The following is a 24454-nucleotide window of genomic DNA, read 5'->3' on the forward strand; positions in this document are numbered from 1 at the left end:
CGTGGCCATGACACGACGGGGACCACAGTTGCCAGGTCCTCCTGTGCACCCGGCATATACGGATCAGGTCACACCCGTCGGCCGTGGCCATGGCACGACGGGGACCACAGTTGCCAGGTCATCCTGTTCACACGGCATGTACGGATCAGGTCACACCCGTCGGCCGTGGCCATGACACGACGGGGACCACAGTTGCCAGGTCATCCTGTTCACACGGCATGTACGGATCAGGTCACACCCGTCGGCCGTGGCCATGACACGACGGGGACCACAGTTGCCAGGTCCTCCTGTGCACACGGCATATACGGATCAGGTCACACCCGTCGGCCGTGGCCATGACACGACGGGGACCACAGAGTGCCAGGTCCTCCTGTGCACACGGCATATACGGATCAGGTCACACCCGTCGGCCGTGGCCATGACACGACGGGGACCACAGTTGCCAGGTCCTCCTGTGCACACGGCATATACGGATCAGGTCACACCCGTCGGCCGTGGCCATGACACGACGGGGACCACAGTTGCCAGGTCCTCCTGTGCACACGGCATATACGGATCAGGTCACACCCGTCGGCCGTGGCCATGGCACGACGGGGACCACAGATGCTGGCCTCTCTAGGCGCACGGTGTCGTGGTCAGCTAGATACCCGCCCCTCTCCGTCACGCCCACTTCTATAGCGCCCGTCGAACGGTCCCACCCCCCCCCCTATCCCGTCTCCTCGTGGCCGTTCTACCTAGATTCTTCCCCCCCGCAGCCTATCGCTGCGCCCACCTGTCATCCTGCGTCCGTCTCCTGTCGCTCCGTTGATGTTGTCCTGTTATTCCGTACACCAAACCGAGCACTTATATCGCGTTCGTCGCGCGCCGCGCGAGAAACACTCCGCGCACCCCTTGTACACCGCGGCTCGGCTCACACTGCGCGTGTTATCGGCCGACCACGGCGGGCCGCCGCGGTTCTGTTTGTTCTTCTCCACCCTTCTCGTTATCGCCCCCCCCCCTCCTCCTCCCCCTTCCCTGGACCCCACTGGCTCGGTGTCGCGTCGTGTCACCTCGGCCCGCTAATCACGATTCAACGTCCCGTTAATGCTTGAGTAACCCGCATCGTGAGAGTTCGCTAAGCCATATCGGACACAGCATCGGCAGCGAACGACAACTGCCATTGGCAATAGCCCCGGGTCCGTCCCACGCTCCCGGCAGCACCCACAGTCCGTGGCCAGCTACCCACAGTCCGTCCCCAGCTGCTCACGGTCCGTCCCCAGCTGTCCATGGTCCGTCCTCACCTGCCCACGATCCATTCCCAGCTGCCCACAGTCCGTCCCCAGCTGTCCACACTCCACAGTCCGTCCCAGCTGCCCACGGTCCATCCCCAGCTACCCACGGTCCGTCACCAGCTGCCGAAGATTCGTACCCACGGCCCACCGTCCATTCCCAGGTCCTGTTGCAGCCGGTGACCGGTCGGCCGGCGGGCGATCTGTGCCGGGGCAACCTTGGCGGAGCCGTTGCCGGCCATCGATCAGCTGATGGCTCCCGTCGGGGGGCTTCAGAGCGCCCCGGGAGCCGCTCCGACCCCCGCCGCTCCGCCAAAGGCCGGCAGCGGGGGGGGGGGGCAGAAACTGGGACAGACGGAATCCAGGCGACAGCCGTCAAAACAATTCACCCAATGATAAGAGCTTTACCGCTCCTGCTTAGACATTCCGAAAACTAATGTAGCATCAACATAACGTATGCATAATGCAGGTAGATAAGTCACGGGGCTCAGCCAAAAGTAAGATTTGCATAGGTAATACGATGTAAAATGTGCACATAATCATGTTTGGATGCCTAATGTGAGGCAGTGATATGCCGTGATCCAATACGAACATGACATCCTGTAAGCTGCGGTGCGCAGTGTGCAGCACATCGGCTGTGCCGTACAAATACGTTGAATATTCGCTCTATCACCGAGCTCAGTCCAAACCGCGCCTGACGAAATGTTCCACTAGCTGCTAACTGACTGACGGGCTGATTACTTGGTGTCTGGACGAGACAGGTCCCCCGACGCAGCCGGCGATCAACTACATCTACGTCAATGTGAGGATATGACGTCTGAGAATTCCGTGCTAACACAACAGCCAAGATAGCCGAAGCACTTGGGAATATTGACAGTCAACACTAAGAGACATTAGGACCCAATCTAAAAAAAATAATCATCGCAGTGGCCAGTGAATAAAAACTAACATGATATCAATATCAGCACACGAGACAAACTATTACAGATAAAAAACGAATAAAATGCATTATGCATTACGTGACCTGTCAAAATCGTTTCAGGACCCGGCTACAATATCATCTCAGAGAATTAGCGAGCTACCAGCAAATATGGCAGCACAGCTACAGTCTGAAACCGTCTGTGAAAAGCCAATGGCATACCTAAGCCATAAACCGATCGACACGAGACGCCGGCACAAATATTTGGGAACATAAACACCTGGCTTTCAATGCCATGGGCAGGTCGTCCGAGCCAAATCTAGCCGTGCAGTAAACACTGGGCCATCCAAGGCCGCGGGACGTGTACTCGCGACTGAATAACAAAAGCAGCTCGGGCGACATTACGGGCGGGAGGCCATCCATAATGGCGCCATCAGCGGCTTCCGTCGGCCCCCGGCCCGGGTGGGGCTCCACCGGTCCCGGCCGGCAGTGTCCTGTCACCCGACTTACCCCCTGAAACTGTCTGGAAGTTCAGCGCCCCCCCCCCCCAATAAGTGTCCTATAGGTTCAGTGAGCGTCCTCTGCGTGCAGGAATTTATCTACAACGATCTGTGTTCTCAGATAGTTCCCCTTAGAGTGTCTTCTAGACCCAGCGAGATCCGGTTAGGTCCCGCTACACATCTCGTGTTTGCTATTCAATCCCTCTGCATCGGCAGCAGCTGTGTTTGCCTCCCTTCACGACAACAGCTCTGTGTTAGCCTCCCTCCAGGGTATCAGGTGTGCTTCCCTCACCTGGTGCGCCACCTCCCTCCAGGATAGGTACGGTTCCCTCACCTGGTGCGCCACCTCCTCCCCCAGTTCCTCACCTGGTGGGCTACCTCCCTCCCACAGTTCCCTCACCTGGTGCGCCACCTCCCTCCCCAGTTCCCTCACCTGGTACGCCACCTCCCTCCCCAGTTCCCTCACCTGGTACGCCACCTCCCTCCCACAGTTCCCTCACCTGGTGCGCCACCTCCCTCCCCAGCTCCCTCACCTGGTACGCCACCTCCCTCCACAGTTCCCTCACCTGGTGCGCCACCTCCCTCCACAGTTCCCTCACCTGGTGGGCTACCTCCCTCCCACAGTTCCCTCACCTGGTGCGTCACCTCCCTCCCCAGTTCCCTCACCTGGTGGGCTACCTCCCTCCCACAGTTCCCTCACCTGGTGCGCCACCTCCCTCCCCAGTTCCCTCACCTGGTACGCCACCTCCCTCCCCAGTTCCCTCACCTGGTACGCCACCTCCCTCCCACAGTTCCCTCACCTGGTGGGCCACCTCCCTTCCCAGTTCCCTCACCTGGTACGCCACCTCCCTCCCACAGTTCCCTCACCTGGTGCGCCACCTCCCTCCCCAGCTCCCTCACCTGGTACGCCACCTCCCTCCCCAGTTCCCTCACCTGGTACGCCACCTCCCTCCCACAGTTCCCTCACCTGGTGCGCCACCTCCCTCCCCAGTTCCCTCACCTGGTACTCCACCTCCCTCCCCAGTTCCCTCACCTGGTGCGCCACCTCCCTCCCCAGTTCCCTCACCTGGTACGCCACCTCCCTCCCCAGTTCCCTCACCTGGTGCGCCACCTCCCTCCCCAGTTCCCTCACCTGGTGCGCCACCTCCCTCCCCAGTTCCCTCACCTGGTGCGCCACCTCCCTCCCCAGTTCCCTCACCTGGTGCGCCACCTCCTCCCCAGTTCCCTCACCTGGTGCGCCACATTCCTCCCCAGTTCCCTCACCTGGTACGCCACCTCCCTCCCCAGTTCCCTCACCTGGTGCGCCACCTCCCTCCCCAGTTCCCTCACCTGGTGGGCTACCTCCCTCCCCCAGTTCCCTCACCTGGTGCGCCACCTCCCTCCAGGGCAGCAGGTTCGAGTGGTGTTCGTGCGGTCCGACCAGCACAATGGGCGGCTGCGGCAGTCGTAGCAGCGCCAGCAGCTTGTGCACGGCGCCGGTGGCCCCGGAGCCGCAGAACAGCACCGCGTCGTGCTCAGAGGCCTGCACGGCGCTGCGCACCAGCTGCCGCGCCTCGTCCCTGTGAAGGGAGAGAGGGCGGCGTCAGAACATACAGCTCACTGTCAGACAAAACAGCCCGCCACACACAGTCCGTACAGTCAACAAAACCCGTCCCACACACAGTGCGTAGGGTGGAACAGAAACCGCCTCATTGCAGTGGATGCAGACAGCAGCAGCAGGCTAGTTACGGTGACCTTTAGTAGACATGACACCAAACTGTAGCATACACATGGATTGATGCTTGATATTATACATAGAGCCCTTCGTGTCGCAGCCAATGTTCTGGGCCAATGCATCTTTAGATGCTGCTGGCGTCGGGTCGCAGATCGGCGATCATCGTGCTGTAACGAGCCCCGTCTCCGAGGAGCCATCGGGCCGTAATAACGGCGGGCCAATAACGCGCCGGCAGGGCAGGCGCCGCTCGCGAAAGGTCGCCGGGCCGCGTGCATAAGGCGTCACCCGAGCAGCGGCGGCAGAGAGGACTAAGATGACGGGCGCTATATTGAGCGACGAGAGCCGGCGCTACCTAAGAGGCGCGCACGAACACATCGCATCCACACAGCACTGCTCCAATATTGGTAACGGAGAAGCTCTACGCGGTTATCGCCTATAACTGGAGCATAGCTTAGTAAACGGAGGTGTATGTCTGAACCGCAATCGCATCTCGGTATATTATAAATGAAAATGCCTAGAATTTCCGGTGAAGTGAAGCACACCACACAAGACTAGGAAACTTATTGATTACCGCAGCCCGTGATAAATAAAATATCAGCTTGTCCGGCCGGTGGGTATCGACCTACTGTCGCTCTTTAGCTTGGAGGCAGGCGATAACAGCAAATCGTACAACAGGCCACCAGTGTCAGCGCTGGAGCGGACGCACGATCCAATTGAAGACAACAAAAACCAGCCCGTACTTCCCAATCAACAGCGGCGCAGAGCGCACATCTGACCGGCCGCAGAAACGCGTCGGCCTGTCTCCCGGAGCCAGAGCATTGCTATCTGTGTAAAGCTGCCGTGTTCTACAAGGGGCGATGGCGCCTACACGCAACATCTCAATGCTAAATTGCAAGACTGAATAACAAAGGAGGGGGCCGCATACCATGAATGCCGATTGTCGCTATCCGGCACTGCAGGTGACTCGACTCAGTGCATTGACAGCCGGTGCTACAGATCAACCGAAAACAAAGCCTGAGTGACATTCACAGCTCGGCGTCTGACGCGCTCACTCCTGCAAATACTGACATCCAGCGAGGCGCAGCTTTTTGCTGCTGCGTGGAAGAAGTCGCCGAGCAGTATACACTCGCTATTTCTGGAGGCGGTTATTGCTGTCACCTCTGAGAACGACGCCGTCCCGTGCGTCTGTGTTCAATTAGCGGTACTAACGATGTACCGCTGCCCAGTGTCCATTTACACAGTCGGGACTGGTCGCACGTCGGGACTGGGGGGACCGTTTCTGCCGCACACCCGCACCATCTCACCACACACGCACCACCGGGCATCGTTTCAGATCGTCATCAGTTTCACCCTGCTCATTTCTGACCCACTCTGTTTTCTCCTCTCACTGTCTCCCGTCTCCACTGACAGCCTGTCTGTCATTTTCCAAATTCGTCGTGTCAGCCTGTCCCAGCCTAGCACCGATTCAGTCCCTTTAGCCCCCAGCAACCGGCGTCACACACAGCTCCAAAGCGCGGCCGCCAACCTGGACCAGCGCCCGTCCAGCCTCGATTTAACGCCTGGCAGATACCCGCCCATCCCGCCCCGATTTAATAGCTCGTCCGTCACCACCAGTTTATACTGGACCCAGCGAGAGACCGTCTCCGCGCCCGAACCCGTCCACTGCCCCAATATCAGTGGTAACAGACCGGCAGCTCCATTGTAGCCACGCTGCTCGGCACGCCTGGTCCGCGCTGCTCGGCACGCCTGGTCAGTGACGGAGCTGAGCGGTGACTCAATTACGTATCACGGCAGCAGGCGCGGCATTGGGTCTGTTCCAGTCGCACTTCCTAACACCTCTAAACTCCTCCAAGAGCAAGATAGGTTGGAGCAGGGCCCTCCTTGGCTTTGTAGGGGCTAGAGCTGCCACTGGAACAGGGAAGCAATATTGGAGGAGTTTAGAGGTGTTAGGAAGTGCGACTGGAACAGACCCATTGCTGGGAAGGCGGAGCACGGTAGGTGAGGAGAGTGTATCAGAAGACAGGTCAATCAATACCGGGAGAGCACTGGCAGATCACGTTTGCCGGGTCATCTGACGCACCAATTACCGCGGACGAGGATAAGGTTTACGGACGCGACGCTTACGAACAAGGTTCCCAAGGGACAAGGAGGGAAGGGGCAAGGCCCAACTATGAATTGGGGAGGGACATGCTGAAAGAGCAGCTGATGCCTGATGGATGCCCCGAAGACCTGCTAACCAAAACTGACCTAGCGATAAGGAGAGCCTGAATCCTGATGGCCCAAGGCCGGTATCAGCGAGCATGCGACAACTCTGAGCGGGCCACTTTAGTTCAAACTGACGAGCTCCTCAGACCATCTCGGTCAGAAGAAAAAAAAAACGGCGCCTATCTTCGTCGCATAAATGTAAGTGGTTTTATCAGAAAAAATCCACAAGGCCACCGGGGGACTGATCGCAGCAGAATACACCAGACAGACAGCCGACTTAGTGACCATTTTTTCCAACCACCTTGCTCCGCAGCAAATGCCTAGCGCCGCTTCAGGAGCTGCATTTTGATTTGTAAAAAAGAGTAGGTATTATCCCTCTGGCTACACAAGCCCGGCATACCTTATATGCTTACAAGTCCGTTGAATTGCGCACATCTAAAGGTGGGCCCTTGTTTACCGAGCACGACGACCGGACTCGTTGTCTCGGTCCCGCCGCAGACATCAAAGGCGCCGGTCGGGCAGACGAGAGCACCTCGGCGGCACCGAGGCGCTCTCAGCTGATGTGCCGAGTCCGCCCGCGACTCAGCGCGGAATTCCGCGCACAGCGTTCCGCGGACCGCGGCGTCTGGTGCCCAGCGGAAAGTTACAGCGGCAGACAGACAGACGGCGACACGCCCCTCCAGACGACACCCACGGACACAGCTATTTCAGCCAGGTCCAGCGCAACGTCAACAACAGAGACTAACTGAGTCTGCTTCGGATGCACGACCAACAACAACACCCGGGTCGGTTCGCCTCGGATGGGTCTTCAGAGGCAGTGCTCACTCACCAGGCACGACAAAATGTCAGGCTGCCTATTCCCGGCTGTTAACCACGGCTGGCTCCCTTACGACGGGCCGTATATAGCAGAACCAAATATATCGGCGCGGGTACGGCCGCGGCCCAAATGGCACTGCAGAGCACATTGCAGCAGCGTGACCTATCACGCAGCGCGGCCGCCGGGGGCGGGGTGGATCGGTCCGGGGCGGGGTGGCCGCCGGGGGCGGGCTGGATCTGTCCGGGGGCAGCGCGGCCGCTGGGGGCAAGGTGGATCTGTCTGGGGCAGCGCGGCCGCCGGGGGCGGGGTGGATCTGTCCTGGACAGGGTGGATCTGTACGGGGCATGCAGGGCGGCTCTGTCCGGGGCAGCGCGGCCGCCGGGGGCGGGGTGGATCTGTCCGGGGCAGGGCGGCCACCGGGGGCAGGGTGGATCTGTCGTGCTGGGTTCAGTGGAGACCGACCAGTCCCGCCAGCCCCGGCTACAGGCTGCCCGCCAGCCCTGCCCACCCACTGGAGAATGTTGACCTCTTCCTGTTCCCATTGCGTCCCGCAGCACCGACAGACCGAGTGCAGAGCAAACAGTGGACTGGGACAAAAACTGGCGCCGCGGCACAGTATGTGACAGTCATGGTACCGGCCGGCCTGGTCAGTGACGTGACTGACCGGACCAGCGATGTGACTGACGGCTGATGCGACCAGACCAGCGATGTGACTGATGCGTGATGCGACCGCCCCGGGGTCGGTCGTGTGACCGTCTGACTGATGTGACCGCCCCGGTCACTGGTCAGGGCTGCCACCGTCCGACTGATGTGACCGCCCCGGTCCAGGGCTGCCACCGTCCGACTGATGTGACCACCCCGGTCACTGGTCAGGGCTGCCACCGTCCGACGTCCATCGGTGATGGATGTGCCAGCGGGGCCGCCTCCGAGTGCCGCACGGGGAGCGGAGCCGCGGTTCGGGGCGCCGGGCACGTACCCAGAGGAAATGGCTCTGCCGGGCGGTTCGACATCGGTCGCCGGCCTGTCGCAGTCAGACTACTGATCAGTGGCCAGACGAGACAGCGCCCACCGCCGCCTATTGATCGGGGTGGCGGCGGGGTCTCACGGTAAGGACCCTCGTGGTGCTTCAGAAAGGTCTTCCTCGATAATAGCATGATTCAGATTCAGATTCAGATTTATTCAAAAGAAGTCCACTCACCATGACTTTTCACTCTTTCACGTCAGTTACAAGTACAAAAAGGACGAATTTAGGCCACATTCACGTTCCACACGCATACCACTCATACATCAACTCACTCCGATCATCACTGAGGATCGACAGATCCGACGACCGCTCTGACAGCTCTACGGAACCCGGGCTCACAGGGATCTGCCCCTATACCGTTGAGCAGTGTCACGCCACGGTAACACATTCTCCGCCTACCGGATTCAGTGCGTATGTTGGGGCGGCTGAATAGATCGGCTTGTCTCGTTCTGTAGGTGTGCCTTTGGCTCGATCTCGGTCCAATAGTTCCACATAGGTACTCAGGCTGCTGGGTCACGATGACACTCGCCAGCGCACACACGATGTGGTAGTCGATCAGCTGCTCTACCTTGAGCCAACGGAGCCGCTGTATCTCACCGCTAATATGGTCGAAACGGCGCTTCCCTGTCACTACACGGGCACAGAAGTTGACAATCTTCTGTACACGGTCGCGCTGGGTGACTCCGCATGAGCCGTAGACGGATAGGCAGTATCGAACCACGGACAGGACGAGTGCCTCAACAATCACCTTCAGCGTCTGTTTTGGCATGACATGGCGCGCATGAGATAACCCTATCAATATGCCTGTACACTTTCTTGTGATGTATGTCACATGTGTCTCAAAGCTGAGGTGGCGATCAATGAACACACCGAGGTTTTTAACCTCTCTCGAGTCGGCTATAACATTGCCACAGAAGCGGACAACAACAGGCGGCAGCGTACGGAGCATCGCGGGTGTTCCCAGCACAACCATCTGTGTCTTCTTGGTGTTCAACTTCATCCCGTTGTGACAGAACCAGTTGTACACATAGCTGAGTGCGTGTTCCATGCTGCTGATGATTCTCTGGATGTCACGCTTGCTGCCGGATACTAATAGCTGCGTATCGTCGGCATATTGTACAGTAGTGACGTCACTCGGCAGTCCAAGGCTCAAATCATTCGCAAACAGCATGTACATGATACAGCTAAGTGCACCGCCCTGGAACACACCGATGGTATTCTCCCTAGTCCTAGATAGCTGATGCCGTCCCCCAATAGAGCTCACGCGGACTTGCTGGGTATGGCCGTACAAATAGCTTCGGAACCAGTCCGTATCAATGCCGTACAGGGTGAGCTTCGCTAACAGTGTGGCATGCGGCACAACATCGAAACATTTCGATAGATCGAACAAAACTAGCACAGATATTTCGCCTCTATCCATGGCACAGAGTACTCGATGCATAAATACAAGTCAAATGGCTCGTCAAGTCAAATGGCAAAGTAGTTCATGACATTTGACTTGTTTTTGTCATTTATAGCTTCTTATATTCTTCTTTGATTTCCGATATAATCAGCACCTTAAGGAGACGCTCAGCATAAGATGCAGGACCAGGTTTTGAGCATGTGCACTTTGCTTCCGGGTTTGGCAATGGCATAACATTTGAAAATACAGCACAACCTCTACGAAGCTTCACTGCTGCTTCGTAGCATATCAGCTCCAAAGTGACCACGCGCTGTGACAGTGCAGACGCGGTCGTAGTGTCACTCCCACCCAGCGCCATGGGGCCGGCCCGGTTCGGCACGGAGGCCCGGTGCAGGGGGGGGGGGGTGTCACCCCAGCCCGACACTGTGGTCCGGTGCTCACCTGAACGAGGTGGTCTGCAGGGCGGCGTTGGTGGACGTGGTGTGCGTGCTGGCGTAGGTGGCCAGCACCTCGTCACGGATGTAGTCCTCGATGAAGCGCAGGCTCTTGCCGGACGCAGTGTGGTCGCAGTACACCGCTGCGCACGAGACACAGAGGGGCGGTCAGGTGGGAATACAGGGTACCCGCCAGACGGATAGCACCAAAGGCGCGGGACAAAACAGGGCAGTACCTACCGCTGGGGCTGGGACAGTACGGGACAGCCGGCGGCAGGGCTGGTGGCAGATACACGAACACTAGACGAGCGATACGTACAAACAGGCAACAGCTTCATCCTTACATTAGAAAGTGGTGCCATATGATGGCTAAACTGATCGACATGGGGAAGTTGATTGCGTTGTTGATATTTATTGAAGTTAATTGCGCGACATCCTACACCGATAACAACATAAAGGGCGTGGCGGCGGGTGGATTTTGCGCTGCTCACAGCGGGACAGCACTAAGTGTACTGGAATGGAATCGTCGTGATCTCTCGCCGATACAGTTTTCAGTAGCTCTCTAACGATACCAAATCTGACCTTTGGCCGGCCAAAGGACCTCACGAGGGCCTGACGTGTGAACTGTAGCTCAGTCAGCGCCATTGCGGCGCGCGTGACCAAACCGTCGAGCTACCAGCCGGTACCAGGTCATGAGACGGACAGAGGGGTGCCACCTCCCGCTCAGGGGCCGATTGAGGGCCGTGCGGGCCAATGTGCACATGCTAAGGGGGGATTAGAACACCGGTGTATGACAACTGACAATGGCGCATCGGAGATCTTACGGCTAGTGATGAGGTTCTCACTTTCCCATCCAATAACAACATTCTGCGGCGGATCAATAGTAAAACTTATGTAAAGATCGCCAGCGCCGGTTGCATTTTCTTCATCAAAATAAATAGCCGCAGAACGGTCGGATTGCAAAATAAAATCGCCTGGTCCTCCGTGAACCCCTTTCCCTCAGAGTCAGGCTGGTTTACAGTGAGAGGTGGTCCTATATCCATCCCCCGGTCCGACCGCCCGGAGACGCCGCGGGCCGCGGTGGACGGTAGCGGTCAGCCACTCCGCGCTGTGCATATCAGCCGGCGCCGCGGCCGGCCGTGTCGGGCCGGTGCGCGCCGGTTTGGGCCGGTCCACCTCAACCTACGGAGCACCTGACCACCGCAGGGCGGGCGGGTGGAGCCTCGCTGACCGGATAATACAGGCTCGCTAAAGAAGGTGCCGGAGAGTTCTGGAGAGTACCGGTCAGTCCCGGAGAGTACTTGGGGTACCGGCGATAAGTCACGGTGAGTACCACCACCTGGGGGGGGGGGGGGAGGCGGACCCCTGATTAGTACAGAGTGCCTAGCGCAACATTAGCCACAATCCACCGCCCAAGAAGCAGGTTCCCGAAAGTCCAACGATCATGAGTGGTGGTCGTTCGGTTCTCCGTGGAAATTCGCGCCGACTGCAAGCGGATTTGGGGAGAGAGCTGTAACAGCACACGCCACACACACGCACCATGCATGCCGGGTTTTACAAAGTCCTCGCCACGCTCTGTCGACTCTACCATCACTCTGACTGATGAAGCACCAACACTAACCGACAGTCTCCGCCTCATCAATCTCGGAGGGCTTCCAGAGCCGGTCCAGACTGCATCCTCATCTCGACACTCGGGCCGACAGCAGCCTGTTGCCATGAGACCACCGGACGGGGTCGGACCGTCCGGCGCGTGCCATTGCTATCAGTAGTCAGAAAGGTCCTGCACGTGATCTCAGCTTCCGAGGCCGTCTGTCCGGCACGGTCATCCGACAGGGGCGGCGGCAGCGCGGTCCCTGGGCAAGGCGACTGTCCGGGCCCGTCGCTGTGATCGTACAGTAGGTCTACAAAATAAGTCCTTTCCGTATGCGGGCAAGTGGCGCCCGAGTAGCGCTCAGGTGCTAACTGCCCACTGGTGACCCGCATACGGCGGGGACTTATTTTGTAGACCTACTGTACCTGGGGCCGTATTCACGTCGATCATTTTCGTAAGAATTTTCTTAAGTTTGACCTACTTCTTAAGTTAATTTTTTTAATCACGTGAACTCCGTCGATAAAAACTTAAGAAGTGTCGACGTGAATACCAAATTATACTTACGAAAGAAAATCGACTTACGAAGTCGACGTGAATACGGCCCCTGGCCGTACCAGTCCCTGCACACCCAGTCAGTACGACCGTCCGTGGCGCCGCGGTGTGCGCTGTGCACAGCAGGCAGGAGCCGCTTCAGCCTCCGTGACGGCTGCCGAGTGGCACGGCGGAGTCTCAAAATGGCCCGACAGGGGACCATTTGAAAATTGCTCACGAAAGGTTAACGGACCGCCCCGTAGTATGCTTACCGGACCTGCCTGGCTTATGACGATAAGCAGGGGAAGTGTAACTCTTAAGAATGAAATTTGATTTCCAACTGCGCACTGCACGCTGTGCAGAGCAGCATCGTTCGCAAATATCGGTCGAAATAGTCCTGTCCTTTGCTAACGGAATCTTAGTCCACCACCATAGATATGCGGTCCAGCTTAGCGAGATTCAAAGAGGAATCAAAGCGAGGCACCCACGTCCTCTCCACCAGACGATTCACAACTCAATCACAAGTGCCAAGTGGCATCGAGTTACACCTCATCTACGATATCGTACGTAAAATTCCATCATAATAACTAATCAGACCAGCCCGAGCGTTTAGTACGTTTAAGGTCCGAACACCACACTCAACTCAGAAACAGAGCAGCAGCGCTCATGGCCCTGTCCCCAATCCGGAGAGAACTCAAAGTCACCTTACAAACTACATAGGCATCAGATGAGGACCACCCACTTCACCGACACAAAGGCTGATAGTGAGCACGTTATCAACCGCCAGCGGTTCGGCACTAGCTCGGACATGACGCAGACGGTTGGGCAAAGCGACAAATGATAAAACTGGCGCAAGTTGACGGTCAAAACGAGCGAAAATTCGCGTTCATATACATAGATTCTCAGCCATGCTATGGTCTGATTTAAACTCCATCAGTACAGACACTGCGAACCACACAACATGGGACCTACTTTTGTTTACGTGGTTAAAGAGGAAGGAATAACGGAGCTGGACCCAGCTCTCCGAACTATCCAGGGGAGCCACACACTTGATTTCAGTTAAGGGATGATCTACCGTAAAAATTACAGATAAAGGTAAGATAAAAATGACAGGAGAGTGCAAAAATGACTTTCAAATAGCATAAATTTGCTAAATGGTCGCTAAATGGACTAGGAATCTGGAAGTATTCGGTGACCCAGACAGGCGCACACCAGAAGGAAAGTTGTCTACCGGACTGCCAGTGATGGCAAACGCTGGAACTATGCACGGCGGTGCAGATAGGTTTCACATCCTGTGGGTCACATCGCAATTCGCAGGCCGCAGCAGAATCAGGGACGGCAGTCGGCGACAGACTGTCGTCTACTGGGGGGGGGGGGGGGGCCTGGGCGACCGTCCCGGTCTGTCCTGGGATACCGTCCCGGTCTGCCCTGGGAGATGAGACCTTCCTGGTCTGTCCTGGGAAACCGTCCTGGTCTGTCCTGGAGTCAGTCTGCTGGATCAGTCCGTCATAGAGTTTGGAGTTTCCAAAGGGTGGTCGATCACAGTCGGAGTCTCTCAGGGAAAGTCAGGGTCTACTGTGGAATCTCGAGTCTCCAGGGACGATTGTCCGCTGATCCGACCTGATGGACGCTGGCAGCCTCCGCGACATCAGACAGTATCTAAAGTCTCCGCGTCCCGGAGGCCCCTGAATAATGGCACGAGTCCGCCTCGTCTCCATGGTCAACAGATAGCAGTTGCAGAGCGCAGAACATGCCGTAAAGAAATGACATGCGCTTATTTACACTTAAGTCGATCGCATATTTTTCTAAGATTGCTCCACATAAGGCAGCGATAAGACTTTGTTCAGCAGCAATCGGTTTGCCGGCCTGCAGTCTGCTAGCTGCCAGTTGAGGTCTGGTAATACGGTCTTGTCTGGTTAATACCGGCTCCATCCATTTGCAACCGCTTTCGTGAGGCCTATCAGATCTCACATCCGACGTTCGTTGCCAGTATATAGGCGCATTTATCACGTCAAACACACTGGTCAGCCCATGTATGTGCCAATGTGCCGGCCGTTCGTGCTGCGACTGGCAACAACAGCCGGTGATTAGCACGGCAGCCGCGGCACGTGTCGGTACAGAAACAAAACTCAATGACAAAAGGACCATTGCCACAGGACCAAAGGAGGTCCTGAACATGATTACACTGCTTCATTCACGCAGACCTCGTCCACCGGACACCACTGTTTGCGCCGTGGAAAAGGTACTTTTATCCCACTCTTCACGCCGGTCTAGAAGAACTTACGCGCTTCTTGCGACCTCAACTGATGTCCTTCAGGGGCGGTCATGGCAGCTGCCGGCACTGAATACGAAAGCCGGAACAGAGGCTCCACGTATGCTCCTAATTGCGAATTAAAATTCCGTCCGAAAAGTCGAGAATGTGTCGACATCGTGGAGAATCGACTACACACACTGGCGACTGGCCATGAGCATACTCGATCCTGTAGATAGGTCCAGAGATAAGCAATCACAAAATGCAACATTAAAAAGTAGGCCAGTCATTCTTATGAATGTAAGCATTGCAGACCGCATGGAAAAACGAGCGACGGACTGCCTTATGCCATTAGTCACAGTGGGTCACAAACATCCTTAGGGCGGTCACTACCCGCGCCGGACCGGCCACCGCCACCAGCTGAGCTGACCCGGCTGGCGGGCGGGAGGTAGGAGCTCCCACTCAGCCACCGCCGCGGCCAGCAGAACAGCTGACCGCGTCGCCCGGGACCGGTCTCGAGAACCAATTACGTAATCTGAGGCGCCTCCTCTTACGCACTGAGGACGGCCGTCCGAGGACCTGAGCTGACGTCAGAAATCAGAAACGGAGCCCGTCAAATGGCGTGGGTATCCACAGAGATAAAGGACACGGAGAGGTGCACTGACTTCGGAATAACCCTCGACAAAATAGATACATAGAAAACTGGTACAGAGGCCAGTTTTACCAACAGAAAAATAGCCGCCTGCCGGATTTTTTTTTTTTTTTTGCCAAAAGCCATCCCCGAAATTGGTCATCCAGACGAGAAAAAATTATACCGATGTGACTTACCTATCATGTCAGTTAGACTGGCTGATATAATGAGTCATATCAGTACCTATCACTTTTTTCTCGCCTGGAAGGCCAAAGTCTGAGACGACTTTTGGCGAAAAAAATCCGGCAGGCGGCTATTTTTCTGTTGGTAAAACTGGACTCAGATTAATTTTCGCGCTATGAGACTTTATTCCAAAACGCGTCACACGAATCGATCAGGGAGATTTTGGAACCATGGCTCACTCTGGCCTAAAGAATAACTGCATTTCCAAATAGAAGCAATGTCACTGAAAAGAAAAACACAACTATAGGTACCTACCTGATTCTGGGATATGATTTCCATCGTACGGGCCAAAAGTCGAATCGTGTTTGCTGTAACAGCGCCACAAATGTACCACCATCTGTGCCGTATTCGTACTCTGTCACAAAAAAAATCGCCCTACTGCGTAGTACGCACGATACCCACTGAGTGAGGGGCTGAATCAGACGCCACACAACCCCGGCGGACGGCTTTACGGCAACGAATGAACCCCGAATGATAGTTTACGGCAAAGAATAGGCCGCTGAGCGACGTTAACGACATGCCCACCGAATCAAACCAGCATATACCAGTCCTGGCCGCCTGTTAGCTTAATTAAATACCTTAATCTTCATCAGGGTGAGCTACCTTTATACGCCCATAAAAGTTAACTAGACATGTAAAAAGGAAAACACAATGGCCAGCGGTAACAGGCGTCAAGACACAATAGACAGCAGGAGTCACAACAGGCCCTTTACGTCCAATCCTGCAGCACCGCAGCACGAGCATTGGCCCTACACATCACCGGAGCTCGAAGCCCGAAACATTTATCATGTTTACCTACAGACGCTGCAACGTGACCGAAAGCAAACACGGTATGCAGATGGATGCAGGGATTTCCTCGACGATACGCCCTCAGTCATCGTAAACAGATAGTCAACACGGGTCGTCTGCCATGATAGGGCTCAAGGTCAAATGGTGCCTGTTGAGAATTGAGATAATATTTAGAAAGAATTGCGACGGCGTGTTCACTTTTCATGAAGGTTGAAACACAAAAACGAGACACCCGCTTCAGCGCCCGACGCGCTCATCATTATATTGCAACTGATGCAATCACTGCACGTGCACGCCATCCCTACGAGTTGAAGGAATTATATTTACATCATATAAGTCTGGGAAAAGAAATAAACTACAAACTGGGAAAGGATGGCATCTGCTGAATTGAACCGATTCGTAAGACCGGCACCAGCGGCTGAAGGGCGAGTCCTTATCCTCGCTAGTAGGAAGGCTGCTGATGGCTGATGACGCTCCACACTACAGGAGCGTGCGAACCTCACTGTGCACTTTTGAAACGGAAAATTTGATCGGCGAAATCGAAACTGCCGCGACCTCCATTGCTGAATGGTGCAGCTTCACTGCGTCAAACCGGTGCCCAATTCGCCGTAAAGGACAACTGTTGTGGCCACAGAAAGCCAAACTGATGGCTTGTTTGTTGATACTCAGATGTGAAGAACTTAGCTAGCGACATAGAGGCCCAACCAAACCGGACGCGGGCTTACAAAAATCGGCCAGCGCGGTTGATGGCCTTCAAAACGTGATGATGAATGTTGGCTTCGAGGCCAGTACCTATTGCGACGCAAGTCGGATAAAATGAAACGGACGCGGTCGTTTCGCTAATGGTTCCGACGAAACCATAGATAAGATGAGCCCAAAAGGATAGTATGTTGCATTGTATCATAATTAAAGTATCTCAATAACAAAAGCATGTGTGCAGATTACATGCATTAAAAGATGTGGCAAACAAATAATGGTATCCGCAGTTCAAAGGCGAACAACATATGCAATAGGTATGCATTGCAACCGCAGTCATTCTCACTCTAATATGCCCCGTCCACACAAACCCACACGTCAAGTCCACACGTCCCGTCCACACAAACTCACACGTCTAGTTAGTCCACAGTTCCACACAAAACCCACACGTCCCGTCCACACAAATCCACAGGTCCCGTCTTCATCTCAACTAGTCCTGCGCGACCCTTCCCTGCCCCGTCCTCACCTCCGTTTGCTCCGTCTCCGTCCCGCCCTCACCCTGTTGGCTCTTTACGGCCCTCCCCCCCCCCCACCTCTGCCGAGTCTGTGCGGCCCCGCCCTGACCCCTGCTAGCTCCGTTCGTTCCCCTTCTCACCCCTGCCAGCTCCGTGCGGTCCCCTTCTCACCTCTGTGGGCTCCGTACGGTCTCTTTCTCACCCCTGCTAGCTCAGTGCGGTCCCCTTCTCACCCCTGCCAGCTCCGTACGTTCCCCTTCTCAACTCTGCTAGCTCCGTGCGGTCCCCTTCTCACCTCTGTTGGCTCCGTAAGGTCCCCTTCTCACCTCTGTTGGCTCCGAACGTTCCCCTTCTCACCCCTACCAGCTCCGTACGGTCCCCTTCTCACCTCTGTTGGCTCCGTACGGTGCCCTTCTCACCTCTGTTGGCTTCGTACGGTCCCCTTCTCACCCCTGCTAGCTCCGTGCGGTCCCCTTCTCACCTCTGTTGGCTCCGTACGGTCCCCTTCTCACCTCTGTTGGCTCCGTACGTTCCCCTTCTCACCCCTGCCAGCTCCGTGCGGTCCCCTTCTCACCCCTGCCAGCTCCGTACGGTCCCCTTCTCACCTCTGTTGGCTCCGTACGTTCCCCCTCTCACCCCTGCCAGCTCCGCACGTTCCCCTCTCACCTCTGTTGGCTCCGTACGGTCCCCTTCTCACCCCTGCTAGCTCCGTGCGGTCCCCTTCTCACCCCTGCCAGCTCCGTGCGGTCCCCTTCTCACCTCTGTTGGCTCCGTACGGTCCCCTTCTCACCCCTGCCAGCTCCGTACGGTCCCCTTCTCACCTCTGTTGGCTCCGTACGTTCCCCCTCTCACCCCTGCCAGCTCCGCACGTTCCCCCTCTCATCTCTGTTGGCTCCGTACGGTCCCCTTCTCACCCCTGCTAGCTCCGTGCGGTCCCCTTCTCACCCCTGCCAGCTCCGTGCGGTCCCCTTCTCACCTCTGTTGGCTCCGTACGGTCCCCTTCTCACCCCTGCCAGCTCCGTACGTTCCCCTTCTCACCCCTGTCAGCTCCGTACGGTCCCCTTCTCACCTCTGTTGGCTCCGTAAGGTCCGAGGAAGCTGCGCTCGCTGCCGATGATCTGCCCCCGGACGTACTGCCTCAGGGCCTCCGGGTGGTCGGGCCGGCCGGGCCGCGCCGCCTCCGCCGCCGGCAGCTGGTAGAAGGCGCGGTGCACGCCCTCCGCCGGGCCCTCCATCGCCTGCGCCGCACGTGGAGCAGAGTCACACGCCGAACCGTCCTCTCACGTGTGAGCGTCCGCTGGGTTCCCGGCGAGCACAGAGCTGGGGCGTACCCGACCGAGCACGCAGGCACCAAAGGTCCGCCGATCCTCCGGTTGACTCCTTGAAGAAAAACGTCACCACAGAGCACACCGTCGTCGCCGTCCGCCCCCACGCCGACCACCGTCGCCGCCGACGCTCGACAGCCGTCTGAGGGGGGTCGGCGGCGGTGAGAACTGGGAACCGCAGGTGCCCGTGAACAGCACTCGGGCTGCGCCAGGGGCCGCGGGGCGGCGCCACCCGGCATCGGCGCGGCGGCCGAGCCAGCGGTCCCTCTGCGTGCAGACGGAACGCGCTCGAAAAATGCGGGGATGGGGCTGAGAAGGGGACGGTTAGTGGGATTTTTCTTCTGGTCTTGGGTATAAGACCGTGTTCGTAATGCAAGAACAGCGTTACCAAATCACAAACGGTACGATTGTTCAGGGATTGAGCAGTGGATCCAACAAAGAAACGGACGTAGGCTATATGTTTAGCTTTTTAGAAACAAGTGAACCTATTGAGGAAACATTCGTAATGTCAGGGGAACCCGAGTTCATAGCTACAGTATAGAGGCATAGGTAGGTACTCAACTGATCGAGCATCGTTTCTACAAACGCCATAGCCTAGACCAGGATCGTTACCAGTGCCAAACCGATAAGGTACAGGGTGTCCAGAAAAAAAGATACTACGGAAATTAGGTCGCATTCATTAACGCACGTGCCGATTTTGTTCCAACTTCATGCGCTTATAGTGCAAGATTTGGCAAAACTCATGAGCACTGTAATGCGTCGTTGGAAAGTTGTCTGGCTGCCCTCCGATATGGTCAACATGACCATCAGTCACCTGCAGACCGTGCTAGTGCTGGGGCTGATCCGCCGTAAGGCCGCTCACATTGAGTATCTGCTTTGACTCATTTGAGGAGCTGCCGCTACTAACCAAAGAGTTAACCCGCGAGTTGCTGGGGGGGGCGTTAAACGCCCCACTTTTTTCGCCGGGCTATAGCATAAAAACGGCGCGCCGCAGGCGCGCCAAATTTTGGGTACCTGTAGGGAATTGATTGAAGTGTATTGTGACAAAGTTTCAAAAAAAAAAAATCGGACGGAAAATTTTTGAGATATCGAGGTTTTAGTGACGTCATGATTTCTGAGTTTTCGACCAAAAACGGTATATGTTCAAAAAATCATATAAAATCACAGAATAGACATACAGGCATGCCGTAAACGCCATTAGACTGCCAATACCATGAACAATCAAATGGCTATCTTCGATTAGTTGATTGTCGTTCCGCATTTTCCAAAATCTTCAACTGAATCTTGGCAATTTCTCGTGACTTCTTCACGACCATGATACATGCATTTCTTAAATCGAACTTTTTTAGCCAAACACGTACACATATGATAAAATGAATGTCACCATCGTGTTCTACGCCCCAAATTACCCATGAAACATGTGTCACAGGCTGCGAATATCAGTTTTGATTTTCGGGGATATTTGCCTACCCGGTTGACCTGACCTTGACCCTGACCTATGCTTGACTGACCCCTACTTGGAGCTGACACTCTTGTAGGCCTTATATGATGGATTGTGCACCGTTTTGACAGAGTTTATGACGAGAGGCGCCCATTGCGAAGTCCTGAAGTCCATGCTACTGAAAGCCCGATTTCAGGTTTTTGACCTGACCTTGACCCGACCTGTGACCTCAAAATTCAACTTTAAAGTGCTCATCTGAAGCGTCTCGTCGCGCTCTTTCGTTTGCCGCCTCGTGCGTTTCGCTGCGCCTATTGGTTCTCGAGTTATCGGCTGGGGGCGTTTAACGCCCCCTCCCCCCCCCCCCCAGCAAACGGTGGGTGGCGAAATACCCCAGCAACTGCCGGGTTAACATGCCATGTGGCACCTGCTGTCTGTTTTGCCATATTTTTGCGAATACAAGCATGTGCCATTTTAAATTGTAAGGTGTTTATTTTCGGAATTACAGCAAAAAATAATAGTATCCGTTTTTTCTGGACACCCTGTAGGTATTTCAGAATTGACATTCAGTCGTCAGTGGGCTCGAAGTCCGATCTGCCCCGATCCCGATCAACGGCCCCGATCTTCCGCGATTTATGCCTTCCTTCTTACAATTTGACCTGATACTGCGCTATGCCTGGCCTACCTACATACAACTCTCGCCTTTTCAAACATAGCAACTCATTTATAAACAGTGGGAAATGATGCGTCGTGGGTAAGTAAATGATATCCTGGATTGCATTGGTCGAGATTTATTGGCCACACGGATGATTTAGTTTCGGCTTCAGTAAACTTGAGAATCCTCAAGTCACTCCGCGACAATTGGTGCCCTGAGCTCCCGATCGGATGGCTATATCTCAGGCCAGTAGGCATTCGCAGCCCGGTCGCGACTGCCAAGAACGCCTTCCTGCCGTTTAAACGGCTGCGGTTTCGGTTAAGATTTTGTGCGCGCCAAATGATGGCATGTTTTATCCAGCACAGATCCCTGCCACTTGCCAGAAGCATACTGAATTAGAATAAAAGCTAGATAATTTGGAAAGAAGTGTATAAGACGTCACACATTTGAGACGTAAAACGAGCTATGCCGCAAGCCGGGGCAATGTTGACGTAGTCTACAAATGAAGGCTAAAATTTAACAGGCTTTGATCAATTATGTACTTACATGGCAGACACATCGGATAGGTACTACCAGTTTCGCAGTCATACAGAACACATTGCACACCTTTGTATGTGTTCATTGCACATGCACACTCGCAGACGCAATACTCATATCCCGACTTTTTTGTTTTAATCCACGAGTTTCCTCAATGTTCAAGGAGCCATCATGGGGAGGCAGAGTAGACGGACATCAAAACTGCAGGTGGTGGGCCGTAAAACTGCGATCCACACGGGGTCGCACCGGGCATCCACGTGACGCCGCGCCGCACGCAGGGCGCCCGTCACGTGACCTGCTCCGGCCGAGTAGAGAGCCGTGTTTTCGGCCGGCCGGCCGGCCATGGTGCCGCCCAAGGCCGCCACCTCGATATAGCCGGTTTTTCTCCGCCGCGGACCACTATCGGCCCCTGGCATCGCCCCCCCCCCCCGCCGTCGAACAGGGGAGGGGGGGGGGGTCGCCTACTCGTGCGACGCGCTCAGCTGGGCGACCACGTGCTCCGGCCGCCGCCGTCACAACACGGCGCCGGCGGCGGGCCAAGGCCGACACGATCCGGCTCAGACTCGGCCCGGCCACTGACCCGGACAGTGCACTCCGAGACATTGTCACTCGTCCAAATAAACACCGCACGTCACGTTAATTATGACTACACCGCGAATCTCTTGGCTCGAGAATGTTCTACGTGTGGTCAAGCGGATATAACAGGGCACAGCGTCATACTTGGAGTCTGGAGACAGAGGAATCTAGACTCGAGGGGACCGAGGCGTTACGTAAGACGCACCCAGAAGTCCGGAACACCACGGTGCCAGCTGCAGAAGTCGGCGAGCCAGGCACTTGTAAGGTGGGGTGGGAGATCCCGAGTCATCTGGCTGCTCTTCAGCCGACCCTGTCCCCTTCCTTGGGCAGACCCTTCTCTAGGGCTGACTTCTCCTTCTGGCTTCTACTTGTCAAACTCTCTTCTCTCGAGCCGAGCTAACCATATCACGTTTCAGTACTCCCCAGCAGACCCCACGTCGACCCTCTCCCGCACCGCCCCGCTTCTACCCCGCAGACCAAATCCCACCAGACCTCGCCCCTTCCCGGACCTCCCAGCCTCGCCCGCCTCTACCCAGCAGACCCAGTCCTCGCCCCTATCCTGGCAGACCTCGCCCCTCCCCGTGCCCCGGTAAGACATTGTCCGTCCCCAGCAGCCCTGACGGACGCTGCCCCTCCCCCCCCCCCGGCGACCACGCCCCTTCTTTAGCATATCCAGCCGTAACAGACCACGCCCTTTCTCTGTCACACGCCGCCCCCCGCCACCACATCGCTCCCACGCGCGGACCAGCCCCCAAGGGGGGGGGGGGGGTGGCGCGCTCACGGCGTCTGTTACCCACCCGGCCCCGACGGCCGACACCTCCAATCCCTGGTGGAGCCGGCGGCAGTCGCGGCCGCAGACCCAGTGGCAAGTTGATACCGCGTCGATGGCCCCTAATTGAATTGGACGCGACCGAACTGATGGTTAATTGAACTGAAGTCCGGTAATCCTTATTGGAACTGTTCGCCGGGAGCGATAAGCCCGGGCTCTAACCAGCACCCAATGCCAATGGTCTCTGCACTTAGACACTGCGAAAAATCAAGGAACATTCATACCACTAAACAACCGAGTCCCAGGCGAATGGCTGTGGTATCAACTTCATGTTCCTTCCGGCTATGTGGCGTGGTCGCGTTGGAATACCGTCAAACGGAAAAAAGCAAGTAGGTACCTAAGTTCACAAAGGTCAGTTTACGATCCACAACGGCAATTTTCGACCGCGTAGCCGTCTAGCCCTTGGTCTGGCCGCGCTGGTCGCATTGTTCCAACTGGGTTGTTCGTGGCTTAGAATTACAATTCATCACATTTCAAATTAGGGTGTCAGGACCCTAAGCAAACGTCGCCAAAATTGATGCATTTTGTTGGTCGAGCCTCCACATTTTGCTCAGCATGTCGGCGTCTCGGCCAGAGCAGGAGAGAGCCCGGAATTAAAATCAAATCTTTCTTGTTTACTAAGGTGACTAAGGTCCACAGCCTTTACAGTTTCCAATAATGCCTTTCACTCGATACGAGTGGGACCCACAGGTCGATCAGTGACCTTTTATCCTGAATCAGGTCACAGGTCACTGGTCATCAGGATTCCTGATGACCAACTAGGGTAAGGCAAAGTTGGGTAGGTAGGTAAGGTTTAGTTTACCTTCATTCAATGTTAACTGAAATGAAGGGTGGCAAAAAAGTCCTGTGTCACCCTGTCACCCATGTGTCACCTGTCAAGGAAATAATGGATGAAACAAATGTTCCATCCAGAAGATGTGTGATAGTCAGGTTCAGGATTGTCAGTACCTAAGGTACCGAATCCGATATGAAGTTCAAAACTCTGAACCTTCTAGTACCTACTTAGTAGAATATGTTTCTAGTTTGACATGGGCTGGGAGGGTATACTGGGTGTTACACCATGGAAATTCAAGTGATGTAATTAACAATAAATATTTTATTTTCAAATTTGATTGCTCATTATCATTGTTAGCTTAATTGCTTGCAGCAACAAATAAAGAAAACAATTGATACACTCATATCGACCAGCAAAGCACTCACTCCCCAGTTAGTATTTGCCAATGTTGGTGTAAGCAAGCAAGAGTTTAGGAAAATTATGGAAAACCATAAAACCTGTTTTTACTCGGGAAACAGATATCCTGCAGGAACTGAAGGTGTCTGCCGTCTGCACTACACTGAGCAACAATAAAAATTACCCACACCACTAGCTGTGTCAGTGTGGTGAAATTAATACACAATACAACAACAACAAATAATTTAAAAACTATTCCCACCCAAACTACTATGAAAGGCACCATACTAGTAACTGATGCACATGACAATCGCAATTTGACTTACCTGAAAATGAAAACAGGAACTTCTCTCTCTTGCTCTGTTGAGAAAGTTTGTAAATAGCAATGCCACA

General features: G+C 55.4%; 1 protein-coding gene across 1 annotated transcript in view; it reads right to left on the reverse strand.

Annotated features, from left to right (window-relative positions):
* LOC122380882 overlaps positions 1-18986 on the reverse strand; it is a 57550-nt gene extending 38564 nt beyond the window's left edge. Inside the window, exons 1-3 of the mRNA XM_043364431.1 lie at positions 18600-18986; positions 10291-10426; positions 4051-4246 (exon numbers count right to left, since the gene is read on the reverse strand). Of these exons, the coding sequence (XP_043220366.1) occupies positions 4051-4246; positions 10291-10426; positions 18600-18765 (498 nt within the window). The 5' untranslated portion in view covers positions 18766-18986. The remainder of the gene's footprint in view (positions 1-4050; positions 4247-10290; positions 10427-18599) is intronic.
* Positions 18987-24454: the final 5468 nt, after the last annotated feature.

The sequence above is a fragment of the Amphibalanus amphitrite genome, unplaced genomic scaffold (genome assembly GCF_019059575.1).
Source record: "Amphibalanus amphitrite isolate SeventyFive unplaced genomic scaffold, NRLGWU_Aamphi_draft 000010F_arrow, whole genome shotgun sequence".
Lineage (NCBI taxonomy): Eukaryota > Metazoa > Arthropoda > Thecostraca > Balanomorpha > Balanidae > Amphibalanus > Amphibalanus amphitrite.